Consider the following 14,728-nt stretch of genomic DNA (forward strand, 5'->3'; position numbering starts at 1 on the left):
AAATTTTTTTAGATTATTAATTTTAATTTACAAATAATGATTCATATATTATAGGGTATAATGTGATGTTTTGATACAGGCATATAAGATGTAATGATTAAAGATAATTAACATAATACTTTTTTGTAGTTTAATTTACCTCTTTTGTTTTTTAGAGATTTTTTTCCTATAGGACACATGTGCTCATCAGAAAGACAGAGAGAGACAGACAGAAAGTGAGAAATCACCCCTTAAGGGGGGATGGCCACACCACAATCCTTTCTCCTTCATTCTCCTCTCTGGATTTTGGGCAGGCATGCACATGCGCCTGACAGGAGGTTGAAGCCGCTGGGTCTGGGACTCATAACAGCAGTCAGCCATGTGAGAGTCTGGCGTTGTAACCATTATGCCATCTGTCTCTCACCTATTTTCTTTGAGAGAAGAAGGGAGAGAGAGACAGAGATCCTCAATAGGATCTTCATGCCACAATCTTACCCTCAGCACTGCAGCAGGCTAGGATCATGGGTATAACCATCAGCATGCCCAGTGTGTGCTTAGGTAAGACCCAGGACATAAATCCGGAGCCTTATGTATAATTTTTTATGGTGGGATATTTGACATTTACTCTCAGTTATCTTGAAATATATTATTATTGACTATAGTTTTTTTGCTGTGCAGATCTCAAAACTTACACCTACTGTCTATCTGCAACTTTGTATTCTTTGATCAGTGACTGCCTGTGCCCTTCCTTCCCACCCCCACCTCCAGCCTCTGCCAACCTTTTAAAATCTATGAGTTCAACATTTTTAGATTCTGTACATAAATCATGCAGTATTTGTCTTTCTATGCTTGGTTTATTTCGCTTGGTGTGATATCTTCCAGGTTTATTTGTGCTTTCATGAAAGGTGTATTTTGACAGGGTTTTGCCTTTGTTATCCTCTGCCCCTATCAGTTGGTTAACTAAGATTATAGGCATGCACTACTGTGTTGAATCTGTTGAGATTGGTGCAGGATCCAAACCCGGAACAACTGACCATTCGTATACCTGCATCAACCTTTACTTTACCCTTTTTGAGATTAATTCAAAATGGATCACAGCTGTAATATAAAACTTAAGAACTTTTAGAAGAAAATCTTAAACACCTTGTTAATTCTTCTTGTACTTTTGTCAAAAATCAGTTGATCCTATTTGTGGGGGTCTGCTTCTGTGTGCCTTTCCTGTGTGTTACTTCCCTTTTCCCATATCATTGTCCTCCTGCCCTTGATTTTTCTTGTTTTTGCTTCCAGTTGTCTGTTTTCTGTTTCTCTCTTTCTCGTTTTCACTTCCTTAAAATGAAGTATATAGACTGTATAATTGAAGTTTTATATACCTTATATCCAGTTTCAAAAACAATAAATGTAAGCAATTTGTATTTTTTGAAAAACTGTTTAATTTTATTTATTACTATTTTTTAATTTGTTGCAGGGCATGTGTACTCATCAGAGAGAGACAGAGAGAGAGTGAGCAAGCAAGCAAGCAGATACTGAGACTTGAATTGTGGTCAGCTGTGTAGAATCCAGCCATCCTATCCGCCATGCCACGAGCTGCCTCTAAATTATTTTGTTAACATAAAAAAAAAGTAAGAAAGGTGAGCCAGCAGGTGGTGTGGTAGGTAAGGTGTTGGACTCCCACATGGCAGGTGCCATTTGAGCCCTGGACCTGGTGGTTTGAAAACCACACTGGTCACATGTGTCCAAAATCCCAGGAGGAAATGGAGGTGCCTGGATTGCCATATGGCCGTCCCCTCTGGGAAGTGATTTCTCACTTTTCCTTTCATTGCCTTTCTCTGTCATTCTGGTGAGCACACTCGCCCTATGGCCAAAACCTTAAAAAAAAAAAAAAAAAAAGAAACAAACTGAGTTTTGGTATTTTAGTAAAAATAAAACACTTGAAGTGGAATCAGGTAATATTAATATATGCGACTTGCCCTGTCTTTGATTCTTAGTAATTTACTTTCACTTTGTCAGACTCCATAGCAGTTTTCCTGAAAACGTATCTTCATAATATATTGAAACATGTTTTTCATGTTTGATGCCTCTTATACTATCCTATAGCATTTTAAACAATATTTATTTAGTTTTATTGATCATTATTTTTCATTTATATTTGCTCTAGGGCATGGTCTCTCACCAGAGAGAGAAAAGGAAAGTGAGCAAGCAAGCCACCAGGTCTGGGACCCTAATGGCAGTTAGCCATGTGGGAGTCCAGCATCCCAACCACCATGCCACCTATCCTATTTTAAATGTAGCCTATTAAAAAGTTATGGGAAATTTTTTTTAACTTTTACGTGCATTTCAGTTTAAATTTTCATTGTTATAACACTTTGCATTTTCCCTTTTTATTAGGGGTATGTACATAGTGGTATGTACATAGTGCTTTGGAGACATTTGTTAAGAATTATGTATGAGGGTTTTCTAGGATAGCTGATAGTTGTTGTAATCCAAGAGGAGAGTTGTTATTTTCTAGAATTAAATGAGAAGATTACTTCAACTTCTTACCTGAAATACGCAGATACTTGCTTTGGCACTTTAACAATGATTTCTGTCCTGATAGATCAAAGGAGGTTCCACCCCTATTCTTTTTTTTTTTCCAAAAGATATTCTCATGCAAATACGTAGTACTTAAAGGAGCTGGGGCTTTGGGCAGACTAGTTAAAAATTCTGGCAGAGACCTTAAAGCAATGTAATGTGGACCATCCTACACACCTGATCCTCATTGTATTCTGCTCTGAAGCCTCCTGCAGCAGTTGCCCTGAGTTAAGCTGCTAACTGGGTTTCCTTCTGGTGCCAAAGCTCAGCTGCTTATGCATACTTTTCTCAACCTTGGGCTGATTGGATTAGTTCCACTCTTCCCCAAGGAGGTAGTTCTGTAAGCACCTTCTCCCTCCCATGTCTCCTTCACCAGCCAAGTTCCCTATTCGTGGGGGCATTGGCTTTTCCTCTTCTTTTCACAGGGTCTGGACTTGTCCTGCGCCAGCCAGCCCTTTGCTTCTCCTGCTCCTGGGAAATACCAAGATTCTGCAGAGCTGACTCCAACTGCCTTCTCCTGCCTAGACTTTGAGCTGCTTTCTGGATTCCTGCAAGCCATTGCCGCTGCTACTGATTCCTGCCTGCACCCTGCTTCTTCCTTGTCACACTTCCATTCCTTTCTTTTTCCCCTCCCCCACCCCATGCACGATGCATAAAGGATGGAAAAAGTACTGCGGCCAGAAGTCTCTGAATGAGATGTCAATGGATGACTATTTGGGCACCTTAGGGCTGTTTCGAAAGCTGACTGCCAAGGATGCCTCTTGCCTCTTTCGGGCTATTTCTGAACAGGTAAAATTAAAGCAAATATATTTTTTCTTAACCAAGTTTGCAGAGTTTATGTGACATGGTCTTGTAGTTTAGACCTGTAACCTACTGGAAGAAATGTATTGTTTCCTAGTGAAAATATTCAGGCCTTACCAGGTCCTGAAAAGAAGCTGTCTTACTACTTTGCTGCGTGCCTTTCTGATTAGTCTTTAAGTGTATTGCTGTAGCTTTGCTATCTTTTTTCTTTTCTAAATGCCAGTTTGTAATGTAGGAGTCATAAGATAATTTGGTTAAAGTAGACTTTGAAATGTGTCTTGATTCTTTGTAAGCATCCCCTGCTTCCTCTAAATTTTACATGTAAGAAAAAATTTACAGACTGTGCACATTAGGAATAGGAAGGTGTAGGGTCAAACAAAATCATTCTGCCCCAATCTCACTAAAGATGAACTTTTAAAATGTTGTGAAATGACTTAAGTTCCCAGTTTCCTATATATGTTCTGAATAAGGGAGGCTTAAGTGTCTAGTTCATAGTTTTAATTTACTTAGGAGTTTCTGCTTAAAATGCCTACTGACAGTAGGCTGGGCTTTCTTTTCTTTTTAGTTGTTTTGCAGCCAGGTCCATCATTTGGAAATCAGAAAAGCTTGTGTCTCATATATGAGGAAAAATCAACAAACTTTTGAGTCTGTAAGTAGAATACATATATCCAGGGGAGAGCTGTTGGTAGAGTATGTATCAGGTGGGAGAAGAATTTTGAGCACCTACATATGAAAATTATATCATGCACTCTCCTCTCAATAGCAAATACTTAATTCCTAGCTGGCTTTCTTACTAACTAGTATTCTCGTGTTGCACCTCCCACAATTATTTTGTTTGTATTCCAATTAGAGTACAAAATTAAGAAAAAACAGCTAATTTGTAGCCTACCCACTACTTTCTTCCCTGACAAACACCAAAAAATACCTCCAAAACAAAAAACCCACAAACTCAAGCCCTGAAAAGTTACATTTTGACTGCTGTTTTGCATTGTTCATACCAGTGTTTTCTTGGACAATAAATAATGCTTCATAAAAGGTTTGCCCTGTTAATCTTTTAAAATGCATATTTAAAAATACATACAAGCTGAGTGCAGTAGTGTTCTCCTGTAGTCTCAGCTATTTGGGAGGCAGAGATAAGAGAACCAAGAGTTAGAGGCCAGCCCAGACAATATAATCTGTAGAAGAATAGATGAATAAAAATAGGGGCCAATGAGAACCCCATTTTCTCTCTTGCTTAATTCTGTGTGCAGTTATTTTCAACTAGTTTGAGAAATCTTGTGAAACCTAATTGTAAGTAAACAAATTAAACATCTAGTCTTTTCATATGACCCATTGTCATAATTTGAACTCTGCCACTGAAGAGTGTCTTAATGTAAACCAACTTTTAAAGAGTATCTTTGTACATTCAAGTGTTCGAATTCTTGTTAACAAAGTGGAGGTTTTTATCAAGTCTGTTTTGAAATTGCCTGCGCGCACGTGTGTGTGTGTGTGTGTGTGTAAAGACTTTTTTTCCTTCTAGTACTATTTGCTGTCTTCTGATTGTGTATATGGGTATTTGCCAGTTGTTTGAGGTTTACCCTTAATTTTTCCAACAGGTTTTAGTGTTTAAAACTACATGAAGGCTTCTTGACTTTAAAGCTTGTTACCTTGAAGTTGATTATCATCTTCTCCACACCTGGGGGAAAGGTTTATTAGTGACATTACCTGAAATGCAAGACTATGGTGTAAAGCATTCTATCTCAAGTATTTTTGTGCATACAAATCACCTAGGGATCTTGTTAAACTATAAATTCTGATTCAGTAGGTTCTAGTTGGGGCCCACAATTTTTGCGTTTTTTTTTTGAAATTTTCATAGAGGATGCATTTGCTCACCAGAGAGAGAAGGGGGGAGAGAGAGAGAGCACCCTTAATAGGTCATGGCCATGCAATTCCTTCTCCATATCTCTCTCAATTTTGGATTTGGGGGCATGCACATGAGCCCAGAGTGTTTTTCAAGCTGCTATGTTTGGAACTTGAACCACATTGTGGGCCATGTGCTATTCAGGTGCCTTAACCACCATAGCACCGACTGGTCCAATTTCTGCCCATTTTTAACAGACTCCCAGGTGATGCTTGCTCTTGGTTTGTGGACCACGTTTTGAGTAATAAAGATGTGTGCAAAAATTTAAGATTACATGTATGAATCTCACAATTACTATACTGATAGAAGCCACCCCCCCAAACAAAAGTTCCTATTGTATTATTTCCTTTATATGGAATGCTAGAAAAAAATACAATACAATCTATTGTGACAGAAAGTAGATCAGAAGTAGATCAATGGTTCTGAGAGTACAAAGAAACTTGTGGGGGGTGATGAATATATTCATTATCTTGATTGTGATGATGGTTTCATAGATGCATACATAAGTCAAATTTTAAATTGTACAGTTTGTTGTATATCAGTTATACCTCAAAACTTAAAAAAAAATAAAGTGAGGAGAAACTAACAATTGTTTTTTTGTAACTCTAGTAGTATATGGAACTAGAAATATATTTTTGTGTTTAATTTCATTTTTTGGGGGGCATATTTTACATACGATAAAATTTACCATTTTTAGCTTTGGCAGTGATAACAGTCATGCAGTTACTACTATACTCAAGATACAGATTTTCCATCGCCCCAAGAAGTTCCCTTGTGCCCTGCGTTTTTTTTGAAATTAATGAAATTCTCTTTAAAAGTTTCTCAGTTTAATTTTGTAAATGCATATCTCCTGTCAAATTTGAAATGTTTATAATTATTGGAATTGCACAATTTGTGGAAATGGTCAATTTGCTTAAGTTGGCTTTTCAGAAGAAACTCTAAGGCATACAATTTGATGACATGCATCAGTAAGCCAGGTCCAACTTCTAAGATACTTTTATAGTCCAGCTTCTCTCTACTCATAACTTTTGTATATGTGCATATCTTGAGGTGCTGTGCAAAGTAATCATTTAATACCATAATTATTGAGCTGGGAAAAAATCCCATTGGAGGATAATCTGACAGAATATAATCAGATTTAGTAATGCTATGTATTTGGTTAAGTCAAGTTTGTTTTATTTTTGAAGTATGTTGAGTGCTCTTTTGAGAAATACCTGGAACGGTTGGGAGATCCAAAGGTAAGATAAAATAGGGGGGTTTAATCTTTTCAGAGTTACTTGGAATAATAACCTAAATTTCATTCTGTTGTGTTACTTTAGCCAGCCTCTGAATATTAAGTAGCCAGCTATGTTGAATCAAATAGTTCTTGCAGTAGTTTAGAGGCTGGCAATTGCCCTATTGTGTTGAATATGGACAATTGTGTTGAATATGGAGAATTGTGTCATTATCCATAGACTAGTGAAATATTATAACATTGCTTGGAAACAGGATAAGCCTGAGCCTTCTCACTTTAATGAGGGAGGTGGATGGCAATCTTAATAAGAGGTCACTTTTTAAAAAAATTATACAACACCTCTAATTTGTAGTTATCCTTTTATGTGGGAGTAAAATTCATAAGCCTGTACTTTATTTATAAATAGGCTTTATGTGAGAAAATTAATTCCATAGTTTTGGATTTAAAGCACATTTACTAACTACCCAGCTACCTTTGTATTTTTACACTAGTTAAATTTTTTTAGTGTGTCTTTTAAATCTCTCATACTATCTTTATTAGTTAATGGCTAAAAAGGGCTTTGGTTTATCAAAAAAAATGGTGGGGTGGGCTTTGGGTCCATTTTTTTTTTTCAGGGTAGGTTTATTAATGACTACCACAATATTCTAAGCCTCAAGACAAGTTATAGTGTGTTCTACAAATTCTTCACCAAAAGCATTGCTAAAAAGCATCTAAAAAAGTTGTTGAACTTGAAAAAAAAAAAAAGCTTTTGCTTTCTAGCTACAGAATGTATTTTTTAAAGTCTGTGTGATGTTTATCTTTAGGAAAGTGCTGGCCAGCTGGAAATAAGAGCGCTTTCTTTAATTTATAAGTAAGTTGTATTCCCTTTTCTTTAAGAGGGAGAGAGCATATGTGTGTAATTTCTATTAAAGTTGCTTTAAGATTGGGGAACTTTGAGATTTAATTAATGTGTAGAATGAGAACATCTAAGCAAGTCAGTTTGGTGTAGTTTTTGGGGAGAGAATCTTATTAAAGACACTCCTTACATCTAACATTTGTGTGTTAAATGGAGGAATAAAGGACTTTAAGAACTGCCAGTATTCATGTAGGAGATTTGAATATTTATTTTAGAAGAATTTGTGCATGTTTCTTTGTGCCTTTTTCACATGAATTTGTAGTGGGGCAATATATCTCTCAGTAGGATAGAAATTGATTTTGGGTGGCAGTGGGCCAAAAAAAAAATTGAGCTATTCCAATGACTTGTGATCCTTCAAAGGATCACACTACAAAATAAATACTGAGTATATCTAACATCAAAATTTCCTGAAGAAATTAACAAAAGTCTAAAAAGTCTTCTGAAAGGGATGATAATGGGTGGGGGTAGTTGAGAAACACTGCTGTGTTGCTTCTGTTTTGGTCTTTAAAGCTGCAAAAAAAAAAAAAAAGTAGCACTTATGAAAGCTGTATGATTTTGTAAAATAGCTACTTAATATTGGGTAGAGGCCAATGTAAGTCTTGTTCCTTGAGCAGTTTGATCTTATAAGACTCCTTCATGATTCTTAGGATGGTGAGTATTCCTTGGTAGAATCACAAGCCTCTTGTTCAAGTCAGTGTTTTCAGTCTGTTTATTTCTCACTAAATCCAGCAAGAATTATAGAAGAGGAATTGGGCAGGTGGCTAATCTGTTATTTTATATATGCATGTATATATGTATGTTTTCATCATAGGGTGTGTGTGATTGCCGAAGAGAAAGAGAGAAAAAGTGAGAAATCACCCCCTAGAGGGGCTGACCACACTGTAATCCCATCTCCTCTATTCTCTTCTTGCAGTTTTGGGCACACATACATGCACTCATGCCTTGAGTGATTTTTCAAGCCACCAGGTCAGGGACTCCAACCACTGTTGGCCATCTAGTAATCTAGCACTTTATCTACTATGCCACCTACTGACTGCAGTTGTCATTTTAAAATCAAGGGTTGTCTTTGAAATTGGCCTGTTTCCTGCTTTTGTATGGCCCTGAAGCTAAGAATGATTTAAAAAAGATTTTTAAATGGTTAAAAAGTCAACAGAAGGGGGCCCAGCAGGTGGCATAGTGGTTAAGGTACTGGACTTTTTCCTGGCTGACCACAATTCAAGTCCCAGACACTCCACTCCAGGCATGTGTGTGTGTGCATGCGCATGCACGTGCCCGGGCCCAAAACCCCAAGAGGAGAATAGAGAAGGGATTGTCACATGGCTATTGTCCCTGGGAGGTGATTTATCACTTTCCCTCTCTCTCTCCATCAAGCACATGTACCCTATGGTGAAAACGTGAAGAAAAATTATTAAAAAGTCCAAAGAGAAATGTTTTATGACATATTAAGAATATATGAAAATGAAATTTCAATGTTCATCAATAAAACTTTCTTTGATTACAGTCATCATGCTCATTCACTTATGTATTTTGGCTATTTTCATACTATAAAAGCAAAATTGAATAATCCTCATAGCCTGCAAAAGCTGGAATATTTATTTTCTGGCTTTATATCAAAAGAAAATTTGCCCACTCCTTTAGATAAAGGAGATCCACCAAAACTCACAAACATGCATACAATAGGTAATTTTTCTTGTTTACCTCTCTTCCTCCGAAATTAAATTACATTTTAATTACATTATTTTAAAAAATATTTTAATTTCTTTTATACATTCATTCACATACATCACTTAGCTTATAAGTTATAGGGTGTGTGTGCTCACCAGAGAGACAGTGAGAAATCCCCCCCCCCAAGGGTGATGGCCATACTGCAATCCATTTCTCCTTCCTTCTCCTCTTTGACTTTTGGGCATGCAACTCACATGCGCCCGATGTGAGTTTCAAGCTACCTAGTCTGGGACTTGAACTGCTGTTGGATATGTGGGAGTCCTGTGCCTTTAACTATTACACTACCTGCTGGCCCTGAGATTTCACTTTTTTTTTTTTTTGAGAGAGATTTTCGCTATAGGGCGCGTGCGCTCGCCAGACAGAGAGAGACAGAGAGACAGAAAGCAAGAAATCACCCCCCAGGGGGGATGGTCATGCCGCAATCCCTTCTCCTCTATTCTCCTCTCAGGATCTTGGGCACGCACACACACGCGCCTGGCGTGAGTTTTAAGCCACTGGGTCTGGGACGCGAACCACAGTCGATTACATGGGAATCCAGTGACATAGCCATTATGCTAACTGCTGGTTCCCCTGAAATTTCACGTTAAAAAATCCATAGTACCTGAGAGGTTGAATTAACATCATTTAACCTTTTTGGATTTTTTTAATCTAACCATTAAGTCTAACATTTGGATTATTTTATGTGAATAAGCTACACAATTAAAGTTCACAAATACTTGTTCCTATAACTCTTACCTATGCTAAATTATCTTTTCCCACCCACTTTTGTTTTCTACTCATGTAGTCGGGATTTCATTCTTTATCGCTGTCCTGGAAAACCTCCAACTTATGTCACAGATAATGGCTATGAAGACAAGGTAAGAAGATGAATGAATGTTGACTAAAATAAGTTGAATAATGCTGCTGACTTACCAGAATAGTAAGAATTTTTTTTTTTTACCTAATTAATGAAAAAAGTAAGCACAGTCTAAATGACAAGATTCTCTACTGAGCCTTTTTCTCTCCAGTCATTCTCAGTGATGTTAGCTGTCCTTCTAAACAGATCTGATCTTGTCAGTCCTCTGTAATTGGAAAAGAACCATCGTAAACCCTAATCAACTCCTCACTGACAAGAGGATATATCAGTAATTTAAACTCTGAAGCTAGGCATTCAATGTCCTAAAGGGTCCCAAACCTTTTTTGCTTCATTATGTTTTATCCTTCAGTACCACGTTTCGTAGTTTCTGTTCCTTTGTAACTCGGAACTGCAATTTCGCTTGAGACTTTTCCAGCTTTCCTGAGTTTTCTCCCTTTATATTACTCTAGGGTTTTAAAGTAATTATAATGTTGTATTACATTGTATTTGTCTTATGTCTGTTTCTCATTAGTATGGAAATTTTTTGAGGGCAGGTACAGTGTTCTACTACTGACTAGTAAAGTTCTTGGAAAATAATAGGTTGTTTTGTTGGTTGAGAACACTCACTAGATAATTTTTCAGCATATAACTTTTCTTCTCCAAGGTTTTTAAGGAAAACCTTTTATCTTGATTATTTGATTGTTGTATATAGACTGTACATTCTTTGAATCTTCACACCATAGAGTAGTACTGGAACAGACAGGGGTGATCCTTCAAGGAGCTCCAAATCAGGTCTGAGCTACCCGCTGCTCTCAGAGACAAAAAATTAGTGAATAAGTAATTTATTTGTAAAGAATTAGTTTATTAATCTTTACTCATTTATTTATTTTAATTTGACCAGAGAGAGACTAAGAGAGAGAGAGGAACAGTGAGAAAGCAAGTCACCAGGTCCAGGACTCAAGCTGTGGTCAGCCATGTGGGAGTCAGTCTAGCGCCCTTAACCACCAAGCTACCTGAGTGCCCTGGTGAATAAGTAATTTATTCAGCAATGTCAACATTGAGGGAAGGTTCGAATTGGGTCTATAACCATCTCTGCCTTACTGGACAAGATACAAAACTTATATAGGGAGAGAGTCAAAAGGCAAGTTGTTTTTTTTTTGGAGAGGTTTTTTTTTTTTTTGCTATAGGGCGCATGTGCTGGCCAGAAAGAGACAGAGAGACAGAAAGCGAGAAATCACCCCCCCAGGGGGGATGGCCACGTTGCAATCCCTTCTCCTCCATTCTCCTCTTGGGATCTTGGGCACGAACGCACACGCACTCGGCGAGTTTAAGCCACTGGGTCTGGGATTTGAACTGCTATCGACTATATGGGAATCCAGTGACGCCATTATGCTAACTGCTGGTCCCACAAAAGGCAAGTTTCGAGGAGGCTTGTATTTAGCAAGATCACAAGGAGACCACCAGGCTCAGTTCGTGGCTACCACCCTGCATGGTGTGTGCGAGGGAACATTTTCCTTCTATTCAGGCTTCAGAGCAAGAGAAGATCACCAGTTTTCATTCTCTGCAAGGCACTTAAAGAGAAGCAATGATTGTCAAGGAAGGGGTCATTCATGACAATTATTAGATCCTGGTTTAGAAGCTAGGGGTGAGTTTGTAAATTCTTGAACTGATAAAATCTTCCTAAACAGTCACAGGGGAGGGAGTTAGTGGTATCTTTCCCTTCCTTGTGTCCATAGCCAGACATCTGTAAAGACTTAGCAAAATTATGTTAACTTCTGTAAGTTAAGTGTTAGGTTCCATCTACTGTGAGGGAGGTCAAAGGCTAGGTTCTATGAAGTAAGAGATAAGAGATTAAAGACTTTAATTTTCCCAAGGTTTAATCTATTAAGATGGACTCTTAAGACAAAGTATAATATAGGCACTTTGGTTCTCTGTAGCCTGGTTAGAGGAGCACAATTCCAGCAACTTTTTTTTTTTTAAGGGAGATTTTTTTTTGCTATAGGGTGTGGAAACTTCTTAGAAAGTGAGAAGTCACCCCCCCGGGGGATGGCCAGGCTGCAGTCCCTTCTCCTCTGGGGATTTTGGGCATGCACACACACACATGCCTAGGACGAGTTTTCAGCCACTGAGCCTGGAACTTGAACCACAGTCAACTATGTGGTTTCTCTAGCAATGTTTTAATTATGATAAGACAAGGCTGTACAGTGGGAGAACTGTTAGGATACTGTTGGAGTAATCTAGGTGAAAGACCTAAACTAATGAAGTGGTGTTATGAATAGAAAAGACTGAGTAGAAGATAACTAAGAAGATAAGTATAAATTGGAGCACATTAATTATTTTACCAATGGCTGCTACCTAATTTGTTTAGCCAACATTATGACCCTGTAATGTAATAAGCATTTTTCTGCGCTTTGGGGATACCAAACTATTGGATTGTAGGAAAAGTCATGATGCATTTTTGTATAGAAAGACACATCATGACTTTTCCAGCTACCCAGTATATACAATGAATCTTTGCCCTCCAAGGCCCTAAGGGGCTGTGAAGACAAATAAGTACATAGTTGATCATAGCAAAGTAGTAAGTTTTATAATGAAAGTATGTACAAAGAACATGAAGGAAAAAGCCCTTCTTTTTGTCTTGAATGAATTTAGAAAGCTTCATGATAGTAGTGACATTTAAGTGGAGCAGCAAGTATAAAGGGTTATCTATTCCAAAGAAACATATGCAAAGGCGTGGAAGCAGGAGACCCTTTGAGACTTAATTAGTTGGGTCTGGGGAGGGTAATGCTGAGAAGATAGGCTAGAATTGCATAAAGAGGTGGAGTGGGCCATTCCAAAAATTTGTGTTTTTTTTGTATAGAACAGCCTATTGAAACTTTTTTTTTTTTTTGGCCAATTGTTATGCAGGTTTTCAAACATACAGAAAATTTAAAACAATTTTAGAGTGAGAATCTGTATACTTACCTATCATCTGGGGTCTGCAGTTGATATTTTAGTACTCTTTGTGTTATCAAATGTTTATATTCATCCATCCATCTTACCTTGACACAGAACGTATTTAAGAAGTTGGTAATAACCAGATAGAATGCAGAGTTAAGTCAACATAGAAAGTGAAAGGTACTAAGGTGAACAGGAGACATATTTCTTCAAAAATTTGCTTTAAAATAAATTATAGATGACTCAATAATACCGTAATTAAACTCAAATCTAGTTCACTCACCCAGTGCCACAAACCAAAACTGAAGACATAAAGTGATTAGGGGAAAGTACTTTATTGCCATGAGCAAAGTGAGAACAGGCAGCTTACACTGAAAAGGCCCCATTTCTCTGAGGAGTTCCCCATGTGCATTTTTTTAAAGAGAATTTTGCTATAGGGCACATGCACTTGTTAGAGAGACAGAGACAGAAAGTGAGAAATCACTCCCAGGGGAGATGCTACATCACAATCCCTTCTTCATTTTCCTCTTGGGATCTTGGGCATGCATGCATGCACACATTGCCTGACAGGAGTTTTAGGCCACCAGGTCTGGGACTTGAACTGTAGTCGACTATTTGGGAGTACAGCAATGTAACCGTTACATCATCTGCTGGTCCTGGCCACATGCATTTTTAAGGACAAAATTAAGGGTAGGGGTTCTCGGCTCATGATTAGTTCAAAAAGGCATGCTCATCTCCTGTGCCGCCTCGATTGGGGAGCCCTTGGATAATCAAATTTCTATTCTGGAAAGGAGCAATCAGTTTTCTAGACCATCATTCAGTTTGGATTCTATGTGCTCAGGGCCAGCGGTTTCCATCCTGCAAAGCATCTTAAGAATTGAAGTTAAGGGGCCAGCAGGTGGCATGGTGGTTAAGGCGCTGGATACTCCCACATAGCTGACCACAGTTCCAGTCCCAGACCTGGTGGCTTGCTTTCTCACTTTCCTTCTCTCTCTCTGTGTATGTCTCTCTGGTCAAATTGAAATATATGAATGAATAAATAAAATGAAATCTTAAAAAAAAAAAAGAATTGAAATTAAACCTTATCTTTCCTTTAAGAGTTTTAGAAGTCTTTTGGCCCTCATCCATGACCAGTATTGTTTGAATACCATAACCAGAGTCCTGAAGTCTTACTCATTACTTTGGGCCATTACAATCTAAACCATTGCATTCCAAGCTCCTTAGAAAGACAGTTTACTTTTAGTTCAGCCCTTACTAATTTTTAGTTTGGAGAATCCTATTTTCTTCCTTGGAAGAAGAAATTGAGAGCCTAGCTCTCTTAAGGGGATCCTTGCTTGGTTCCAGTCTTCCATATTTGACAAACCTTTCAGTCCTGAGGAGAAATAGGTGGTGACCAGTCTGGCTGCTTTCTGCTGAATGAGAATATAATTTTGGTGGGTCAGGATTGAAGAAGGAGAAACAGTATACTTATTTTTAAGAATTACTTTGTTGGGGCCAGCAGGTGGCATGGCGATTAGGGGAGCTGGATTCCCACATGGCCAATCACGGTTCGAGTCCCAAACCTGGCGGCTTGCGTTCTCATGTTCCTTCTCCCTCTCTCTCTGTCCCACTCTGCTCAAATAAAAAAATAACTAAATATGAAAGTTAAATAAAATAAAAATTCTCAAGAAAGAAAAAAACACCACCTTTGGTTTTCATTACCAGTATATTAGCACCAGCTTCCACTGTTTTGCTGCAAAATCTGAAGGTACATTTAATTATCACATAGACAACAAATAAGACAGCCAAATTGCTAGTCTTATTTTCAGTAGTAGCTGAATAACTTGCTGCCATATTTTTTTCTTTTCTTTTTTT

At 37.9% G+C, this 14,728-nt stretch overlaps 1 protein-coding gene across 1 annotated transcript in view; it reads left to right on the forward strand.

The window, feature by feature from the left end:
* The window catches only part of ALG13 (ALG13 UDP-N-acetylglucosaminyltransferase subunit), a 128,558-nt gene that overhangs the window by 25,965 nt on the left and 87,865 nt on the right, over positions 1–14,728 (forward strand). The window contains 7 exon segments of the mRNA XM_006167734.3: positions 2,973–3,006; positions 3,009–3,122; positions 3,124–3,336; positions 3,914–3,997; positions 6,436–6,486; positions 7,286–7,332; positions 9,887–9,959. Of these exon segments, the coding sequence (XP_006167796.1) occupies positions 2,973–3,006; positions 3,009–3,122; positions 3,124–3,336; positions 3,914–3,997; positions 6,436–6,486; positions 7,286–7,332; positions 9,887–9,959 (616 nt within the window).

The sequence above is a fragment of the Tupaia chinensis genome, unplaced genomic scaffold (genome assembly GCF_000334495.1).
Source record: "Tupaia chinensis unplaced genomic scaffold, TupChi_1.0 Scaffold144991_2, whole genome shotgun sequence".
Lineage (NCBI taxonomy): Eukaryota > Metazoa > Chordata > Mammalia > Scandentia > Tupaiidae > Tupaia > Tupaia belangeri.